Raw genomic sequence first — 10,000 nt, 5'->3', positions numbered from 1 at the left:
CGCAAAGGAATGTTTTTTCAGTTAGAAACTGGGTGTGAAACTTATATCTCTGCAAGGAATGTTGTTGGACAACTACAGCTCTCTGGTGCCTGAATGATCTACTGAGGGTGCTACTGAAGCTTGTATGTGTCTAGACTGTAGAGCCCTGACTTCTTGCTGAACATGTAACATGACCATAATCTTTCCTAACCAGAACTAGGGCCATCAACTGGGGGCCAGATTTTATTCCTTGTTTGGAAAAACCCTTCCCTTCCCATATAATATGTTCCGTGTTACAAAGATATCTTACACAGCTACTAGATTGGGTCCAGAGTTATGCCCTACTGTAAATGCAATGGTTGTCTTTAGTTTAGCTCAGTGTTTCTTCAAGCCTGGTCCTGGGAAGACAAAGGAGTACAATGATATAGTTTTTGGCCCATCAGCAAACCTTTGATTAGTGGAATCAGGTGTGGAGGGACAGCATTTTAGACATGTATTTGTTCAAGGCAGTGACAGTATGAGATAAGGATAAGATTTATTGGACAATAAATATTACATGGTATTATAAGGACAAAGCTACAGAGAGCTGCAAGTCATGTAGAAACTGAAAGTGAGAGACTCAGATCTCTCTGTGAGGAATGTTTGTTGACCACTACAGCTCTCTGGTGGCTGAATGATGTACTGAGGGGGATACTGAAGCAATAAGGCCCGGGGGGGTGTGCTATATGGCCAATATACGACTGCTAGGGGCTGTTGTTAGGCACAATGCAAAGTGGGGTGCCAGGACACAGTCCTTAGCCATGGTATATTGGCCATATATCACAAACCCCCGAACTGTCGTATTGCTATTATAAACTTGTAACCAATGGAATTAGAGCAGTAAAAATACATGTTTTGTCATACCCGTGGTATACGATATGATATACCACGGCGGTCAGCCAATTGGCATTCAGGGCTCGAACCACCCAGTTTATAACGAAGCTTTTATGTGTCTGTAGGTCTACTACTGTAGGTATATTACTGTAAGTCTACTACTGTAGGTCCACTACTGTAAGTCTACTACTGTAGGCCTGCTTCTGTAAGTCTACTATTGTAGGTCTACTACTGTAGGTCTGCTACTGTAAGTATACTATTGTAGGTATGCTACTGTAAGTCTACTACTGTAAGTCTACTACTGTAGGTCTGATACTGTAGGTCTACTACTGTAGGTATATCACTGTAGGTATATTTCTGTAGGTCTACTACTGTAGGTATATTACTGTAGGTCTGCTACTGTAAGTCTACTATTGTAGGTCTGCTACAGTAAGTCTACTACTGTAGGTCTGCTACTGTAGGTATATTACTGTAGGTATATCACTGTAGGTATATTTCTGTAGGTCTACTACTGTAGGTATATTACTGTAGGTCTACTACTGTAGGTATATTACTGTAGGTCTGCTACTGTAAGTCTACTATTGTAGGTCTGCTACTGTAAGTCTACTACTGTAGGTCTGCTACTGTAAGTCTACTACTGTAGGTCTACTACTGTAGGTCTACTACTGAAGGTCTACTACTGTAGGTATATTACTGTAGGTATATTTCTGTAGGTCTACTACTGTAGGTATATTACTGTAGGTCTGCTACTGTAGGTATTCTTGGGTATACCTCCAGAGTGGCACAGTGGTCTAAGGCACTGCATTGCATTGCAGCTATTTTCAGGTCTCTCCAGAGATGTTCGATCGGGTTCAAGTCCGGGCTCTGGCTGGGCCACTCAAGGACATTCAGAGACTTGTCCCGAAGCCACTCCTGTGTTGTCTTGGCTGTGTGTTTAGGGTTCTTATCCTTTTGGAAGGTGAAGCTTTGCCCCAGCCTGAGGTCCTTTGCGCTCTGGAGCAGGTTTTCATCAAGGATCTCTCTGTACTTTGCTCCGTTCATCTTTCCCTTGATCCTGACTAGTCTCCCAGTCCCTGCCGCTGAAAAACATCCCCACAGCATGATGTTCCCACCACCATGTATCATTGTAGGGATGGCGCCAGGTTTCCTTCAGACGTGACGCTTGGCATTGAGGCCAAAGGGTTGAATCTTGGTTTCATCAGACCAGAGAATCTTGTTTCTCATGGTCTGAAAGTCCTTTCGGTTCCTTTTGGCAAACTCCAAGTGGGCTGTCATGTGTCTTTTACTGTGGATTACCTTCCGTCCAGCCACTCTACCTTAAAGGCCTGATTGGTGGAGTGCTAAAGAGATGCTTGTCCTTCTGGAAGGGTCTCCCATCTCCATAGAGGAACTCTGGAGCTCTGTCAGAGTGACCATCGGGTTCTTGTTCACCTCCCTGACCAAGGCCCTTCTCTCCCGATTGCTCAGTTTGGCCGGGTGACCAGCTCTAGGAAGTGTCTTGGTGCTTCCAAACTTCTTTGATTTAAGAATGAGGGAGGCCACTGTGTTCTTGGGGATCTTCAACGCTGCAGACATTTTTTGGTACCCTTCCCAAAATCTGTGCCTCGACACAATCCTGTTTCGGAGCTCTATGGACAATTCCTTCGACCTCATGGCTTGGTTTTTGTACTGACATGCACTGTCAACTGTGGGAACTTATATAGACAGGTGTGTGCCTTTCCAAATCATGTCCAATCAATTGAATTTAACACAGGTGGACTCCAATCAAGTTGTAGAAACATCTCAAAGATAATCAATGGCAACAGGATGCACCAGAGCTCAATTTCGAGTCTCATAGAAAATGGCATGAATACTTATGTAAATAAGTTATTTCGATGTATTTATTTTAATTTGCAAACATTTCTAAAAAGCTGTTTTTGCTTTGTCATTATGGGTTATTGTGTGTAGATTGATTTAAAAAAAAATGTCATCCATTTTAAATACGGCTGTAATGTAACAAAATTAGGAAAAGGTCAAGGGGTCTGAATACTTTCCGAATGCACTGTACACAGTATGTTCAGCCAGTTCACATATCTTCAGCCTGTTCTTACCAGGGGGAAGTCGTCGGGGTCGATCCAGACAATGCTGAGGTCGGGGTTGTCAGTGTTTTCACGGGCCACCTCTTTCAGGATCTCCAGGAACTCAAAACCGTCTTGGAAAGGTCAAAGGTTAGATACTGTAGTCTTTTAGCCCCTTCTACACCCCCACATTGGAAGACAATTGTATTTTTATTATCTAAAATTTACATTTTTTTATGACCAGATTTGTGAAAGAGCAGAGAATATATATATATATATAGTGCATATATATAGTAAAACGTATATATAGCATATACAGTGGGGAGAACAAGTATTTGATACACTGCCGATTTTGCAGGTTTTCCTACTTACAAAGCATGTAGAGGTCTGTAATTTTTATCATAGGTACACTTCAACTATGAGAGACGGAATCTAAAACAAAAATCCAGAAAATCACATTGTATGATTTTTAAGTAATTAATTTGCATTTTATTGCATGACATAAGTATTTGATACATCAGAAAAGCAGAACTTAATATTTGGTACAGAAACCTTTGTTTGCAATTACAGAGATCATACGTTTCCTGTAGTTCTTGACTAGGTTTGCACACACTGCAGCAGGGATTTTGGCCCATTCCTCCCTACAGATCTTCTCCAGATCCTTCAGGTTTCGGGGCTGTCGCTGGGCAATACGGACTTTCGGCCCCCTCCAATGATTTTCTATTGGGTTCAGGTCTGGAGACTGGCTAGGCCACTCCAGGACCTTGAGATGCTTCTTACGGAGCCACTCCTTAGTTGCCCTGGCTGTGTGTTTCGGGTCGTTGTCATGCTGGAAGACCCAGCCACGACCCATCTTCAATGCTCTTACTGAGGGAAGGAGGTTGTTGGTCAAGATCTCGCGATACATGGCCCCATCCATCCTCCCTTCAATACGGTGCAGTCGTCCTGTCCCCTTTGCAGAAAAGCATCCCCAAAGAATGATGTTTCCACCTCCATGCTTCACGGTTGGGATGGTGTTCTTGGGGTTGTACTCATCCTTCTATTCCTCCAAACACGGCGAGTGGAGTTTAGAGCAAAAAGCTCTATTTTTGTCTCATCAGACCACATGACCTTCTCCCATTCCTCCTCTGGATCATCCAGATGGTCATTGGCAAACTTCAGACGGGCCTGGACATGCGCTGGCTTGAGCAGGGGGACCTTGCGTGCGCTGCAGGATTTTAATCCATGACGGCGTAGTGTGTTACTAATGGTTTTCTTTGAGACTGTGGTCCCAGCTCTCTTCAGGTCATTGACCAGGTCCTGCCATGTAGTTCTGGGCTGATCCCTCACCTTCCTCATGATCATTGATGCCCCACGAGGTGAAATCTTGCATGGAGCCCCAGACCGAGGGTGATTGACCGTCATCTTGAACTTCTTCCATTTTCTAATAATTGCGCCAACAGTTGTTTCCTTCTCACCAAGCTGCTTGCCTATTGTCCTGTAGCCCATCCCAGCCTTGTGCAGGTCTACAATTTTATCCCTGATGTCCTTACACAGCTCTCTGGTCTTGGCCATTGTGGAGAGGTTGGAATCTGTTTGATTGAGTGTGTGGACAGGTGTCTTTTATACAGGTAACGAGTTCAAACAGGTGCAGTTAATACAGGTAATGAGTGGAGAACAGGAGGGCTTCTTAAAGAAAAACTAACAGGTCTGTGAGAGCCGGAATTCTTACTGGTTGGTAGGTGATCAAATACTTATGTCATGCAATAAAATGCAAATTAATTATTTAAAAATCATACAATGTGATTTTCTGGATTTTTGTTTTAGATTCCGTCTCTCACAGTTGAAGTGTACCTATGATAAAAATTACAGACCTCTACATGCTTTGTAAGTAGGAAAACCTGCAAAATCGGCAGTGTATCAAATACTTGTTCTCCCCACTGTATATAGTAAAACGTTGCTTGGGACTAGTGCACTGTACATACCAGGGTCATCCTCCTCAGCGAAGGCAACAATGTGCTCTCCATCAATGTCATCTTCCTAAAGGAAGAAAGAAAGAAAGAACGCGACTCAGGCCTACTGTACATCTCCATGAGATATAGGCCCACTGGACAGTCGGTTTCTAGACGTTTCAATAGTGAGTGAATAAATCTTACCCAGGTCTCATACATGCTGTGGGGCTCCAGCTTCCTCAGAGTGGGCCTGGAATGAGAATGATATCAATCAATCACATTTAGATTATCAAGCCCTTTTTACATCGGCAGTCATAGAGTACATTCACAGTAACACGGCCTAGACCCAAAAGAGCAAACAAGGAAAGGCTGAAGCAAGAGCACAGTGGCTTGGAATAAAAATGAATGTAGTTTGAACCACACTTTGTCTACATAACATAGTATAGGCCTTCTGGTTTTGCATTGTAGGTCAGCTGATCTACAGGCCCTAACTCACCTGTCGTGCTCCTCAATGTAGTCTACAAGCTCAGCCTCAGTGTACGGCTTTCCTGGAATGGTCATTGGTTCCTCCATGAAGGGCTCGTAGAAGTCAACCTCGTTCAGTTTCATATTCAGCTTCTTGGCAATCTGGATATGGACAAAGAACATCAATTTGGCTATCAGAAAGCTGTTGTTTCAACATAAAAACATGAGTTAACATTTTGAATTAAAGTATTTGCAATGTAACTAATATTATGTTTTGTGGACTGAACTTGATTTCCTGAGTTGACTTAACACTTCAAGGTAGCGCAGTAACTTATCTTTTCAAGTTAAGACTACTAAAAATGGTACAGCATACAGACAGTTCGTCTGCATTGGGGACAATGGAAATATTCCAGAATGGAGTTTAGAATACAGCCAACTCTAATTTTACCCTCTGTGGTTCCGTACCTTAGGGTCAAAAGTGGCGAAGAACTTGATGAATGGATGGAACTCCTCGGCAGCGTCGTCATACTCAATGAAGTCTGTAAAAGAGAAAAATAACATTAACCTAACGTGATATTCTCATTGACATACCTGACTGAGGAAATTGTCAGAATTCAGGCATTGAATACCTGCATGTGGTTCACAGAAATAGGCGTTGTGACTAGCAACCCACTAGCCTGATCCCAGATCTGTTTGTGCCAATTCAGGGACAATGACCATAGTAGTTAACATGACAGCACAAAGACATCTGGGACTAGGCTAGCAATTTCAGTCATGATTTCTCTGGTCTTTCCCACAGAGTGTGTTGGCTGTACTTACGGGGGGATTTTTCACTCTTGAAGTAGCCGACCAGCTTGATGTCCTCGTCAATGTTGTGGAAGCCCTTCAGCTCACGCTCATTATCAATTATCTCCACGGGGTCCTCAATCACCTGCAGAAAGATTGCGTGAGGGAGAAGAGATGTGGAGAGAAGTCTTTAGAAGTTAGAGGAAGATTTTACTGCCCTTATTTTTTCTATCCTTTTCAGAACAATATTTAGGAAACACAATGTAATCACCGATTAATACACTACATTATCAAGAGTGTTTACATAGTAATAAAAGCAAACTTAAGTTAAGTTACAACCAAAATGACTGTAACCAAAATGAGGTGGCACGACAACTAAATGACTGTATAATGTTATAACAGTTACTCACGTCGTAGAGGAACTCCACCAGGGTGTCAGCGGCCAGCTCACCGTCATACTCAATGATCTCATTATCAATAAAGATGTAGATGCTCTCCACCTCATCCAGACCTGAGGAGGGACGATGACAGGTTAGAGACACTGTTTAGGGGCTAGGGAAGCAATGGGGGTTAGGGAAGAGATGGGATGGGGCAAGGGAGGAGATGGGGGCTAGGGAGGAGATGGGGGCTAGGGAGGAGATGGGGCTAGGGAAGGGATGGGGGCTAGAGAAGGGATGGGCTAGAGAAGGGATGGGGCTAGGAAAGGGATGGGGCTAGGTAAGAGATCGGGCTAGGGGCTTGGGAAGGGATGGGGCTAGGGAAGGGGTGGGGCTAGGGACGGGGTGGGGTGGGGGCTAGGGAAGGGATGGGGCTAGGGAAGGGATGGGGCTAGGGAAGGGATGGGGCTAGGTATAGGTAAGGGATGAGGCTAGGGAAGGGATGGGGCTAGGGAAGGGATGGGGCTAGGGAAGGGATGGGGCTAGGGAAGGGATGGGGCTAGGGAAGGGATGGGGATAAGGAAGGGATGGGGCTAGGGAAGGGATGGGGATAAGGAAGGGATGGGGCTAGGGAAGGGGTGGGGCTAGGGAAGGGATGGGGATAAGGAAGGGATTGGGCTAGGGAAAGGATGGGGCTAGGTATAGGTAAGGGATGAGGCTAGGGAAGGGATGAGGCTAGAGAAGGGATGGGGCTAGGGAAGGGGTGGGGCTAGGTATAGGTAAGGGATGGGGCTAGGGAAAGGATGGGGCTAGGTATAGGTAAGGGATGAGGCTAGGGAAGGGATGGGGCAGGTTAGAGACTCTGGGGACTAGGGTTTAGAGGACAGGTTAGGAACTCTACTTAGGGTCTAGGGTTTAGGGGACATGCTAGGGACTCTGGTTAGGGGTTATGGTTTGGGGACAGGTTAGAAAATATACTTAGGGTCGAGGATTTAGGGGGACAGGTTAGAGACTCTGGCTAGGGGCTAGGAGATAGGGGCTAGGAGATAGGGGCTAGGAGATAGGGGCTAGGGAAGGGATGGGCAAGTAAGTTGGTCACAAGACATTGTTCTCACCTGTAAAATAATGTATTATTTTATCTACACAGTATGAACATAAAGTGAGTTACTCCCTCTTGAAGTAGAATGCTTTAGTTGTTAAATTGCATCCCGGTGACTGACCCACTTAGACATTTTTTCCCCAGGGCAGTGACAGTACAAGATAAGGATAAGATCGGTATCAGATAGAGGGAGCTGCAAGTCAGTTAGAAAATGAAAGTATGAAATAATCAGATCTCCGCAAAGGAATGTTTTTTCAGTTAGAAACTGGGTGTGAAACTCATATCTCTGCAAGGAATGTTGTTGGACAACTACAGCTCTCTGGTGCCTGAATGATCTACTGAAGGTGCTACTGAAGCTTGTATGTGTCTAGACTGTAGAGCCCTGACTTCTTGCTGAACATGTAACATGACCTTAACCTTTCCTAACCAGAACTAGGGCCATCAACTGGGGGCCAGATTTTATTCCTTGTTTGGAAAAACCCTTCCCTTCCCATATAATATGTTCCGTGTTACAAAGATATCTTACACAGCTACTAGATTGGGTCCAGAGTTATGCCCTACTGTAAATGCAATGGTTGTCTTTACTTTAGCTCAGTGTTTCTTCAAGCCTGGTCCTGGGAAGACAAAGAAGTACAATGATACAGTTTTTGGCCCATCAGCAAACCTTTGATTAGTGGAATCAGGTGTGTAGGGACAGCATTTTAGACATGTATTTGTTCAAGGCAGTGACAGTATGAGATAAGGATAGGATTTATTGGACAATAAATATTACATGGTATTATAAGGACAAAGATACAGAGAGCTGCAAGTCATTTAGAAACTGAAAGTGAGAGACTCAGATCTCTCTGTGAGGAATGTTTGTTGACCACTACAGCTCTCTGGTGGCTGAATGATGTACTGAGGGGGATACTGAAGCAATAAGGCCCGAGGGGGTGTGCTATATGGCCAATATACGACTGCTAAGGGCTGTTGTTAGGCACAATGCAAAGTGGGGTGCCAGGACACAGTCCATAGCCATGGTATATTGGCCATATATCACAAACCCCCGAGGTGTCGTATTGCTATTATAAACTTCTAACCAATGGAATTAGAGCAGTAAAAATACAAGTTTTGTCATACCCGTGGTATACGATATGATATACCACGGCGGTCAGCCAATTGGCATTCAGGGCTCGAACCACCCAGTTTATAACGAAGCTTTTATGTGTCTGTAGGTCTACTACTGTAGGTATATTACTGTAAGTCTACTACTGTAGGTCCACTACTGTAAGTCTACTACTGTAAGTCTACTACTGTAGGCCTGCTTCTGTAAGTCTACTATTGTAGGTCTGCTACTGTAAGTCTACTACTGTAGGTCTGCTACTGTAAGTCTACTACTGTAAGTCTACTACTGTAGGTCTGCTACTGTAAGTCTACTACTGTAAGTCTACTACTGTAGGTCTACTACTGTAGGTCTACTACTGTAGGTATATTACTGTAGGTATATTTCTGTAGGTCTACTACTGTAGGCATATTACTGTAGGTCTGCTACTGTAGGTATATTACTGTAGGTCTACTACTGTAGGTATATTACTGTAGGTCTGATACTATAGGTATATTACTGCAGGTCTACTACTGTAGGTATATTACTGTAGGTCTACTACTGTAGGTATATTACTGTAGGTCTGATACTGTAGGTATATTACTGTATGTCTACTACTGTAGGTCTACTACTGTAGGTATATTACTGTAGGTCTACTACTGTAGGTCTACTACTGTAGCTATATTACTGTAGGTCTGATACTGTAGGTCTACTACTGTAGGTCTACTACTGTAGGTCTACTACTGTAGGCATATTACTGTAGGTCTGATACTGTAGGTATATTACTGTAGGTCTACTACTGTAGGTATATTACTGTAGATCTACTACTGTAGGTCTACTATTGTATTTTGTTAATCCTTGAACATACAGAGGATCGACAACATTACTTTCACTCCCCATTACTGGCTTGTATGAGTGAAAAGAAGGAAGCCTGTGTTGAAATATCCACTCCAGATCATCCATTGTGTTTGCAAAAAGGCTGTTAAGTAATACTGCAAGACAAAACAAATAAATAAATCAACTTTGGCCTAAATGAAAACTACAGGTTTGGGTCAAATCCAATACAACACTACACAGAGTGAAACCCTCTGTATTTTGAATGGTGGCAGCATCATATTATGGGTATGCTTGTCACTGGCAGGAGCTGGGGAGTTTGTCAGGATCAAAATAAAAATGAGCAAACCCCAGGTAAACGGTTGGAGGAAAACCTTCCTAAAATCTAACCCTGGGATGGAGTTTTATTTTTCAACAGGACAATTACACAACATTTTAATGTTAATGCCAAAGCTCCTGTGTTGAGTAATATGTGTTGAGTGTTTCTGAAGGGTCGAGTCATTCAGGAACTCAGAGAC

At 43.6% G+C, this 10,000-nt stretch overlaps 1 protein-coding gene across 1 annotated transcript in view; it reads right to left on the bottom strand.

Annotated features, from left to right (window-relative positions):
* The window catches only part of LOC139561590 (calsequestrin-1-like), a 13,225-nt gene extending 4,640 nt beyond the window's left edge, over positions 1–8,585 (bottom strand). The window contains exons 1-8 of the mRNA XM_071378812.1: positions 8,522–8,585; positions 6,502–6,602; positions 6,125–6,236; positions 5,771–5,844; positions 5,337–5,467; positions 5,045–5,090; positions 4,874–4,928; positions 2,943–3,043 (exon numbers count right to left, since the gene is read on the bottom strand). Of these exons, the coding sequence (XP_071234913.1) occupies positions 2,943–3,043; positions 4,874–4,928; positions 5,045–5,090; positions 5,337–5,467; positions 5,771–5,844; positions 6,125–6,236; positions 6,502–6,602; positions 8,522–8,585 (684 nt within the window). The remainder of the gene's footprint in view (positions 1–2,942; positions 3,044–4,873; positions 4,929–5,044; positions 5,091–5,336; positions 5,468–5,770; positions 5,845–6,124; positions 6,237–6,501; positions 6,603–8,521) is intronic.
* Positions 8,586–10,000: the final 1,415 nt, after the last annotated feature.

The sequence above is a fragment of the Salvelinus alpinus genome, chromosome 31 (genome assembly GCF_045679555.1).
Source record: "Salvelinus alpinus chromosome 31, SLU_Salpinus.1, whole genome shotgun sequence".
In the NCBI taxonomy this organism is placed as follows: Eukaryota; Metazoa; Chordata; class Actinopteri; order Salmoniformes; family Salmonidae; genus Salvelinus; species Salvelinus alpinus.
Note: the sequence above shows the minus strand (reverse complement) of the source record. Positions and strands in the feature narration are given on the sequence as shown.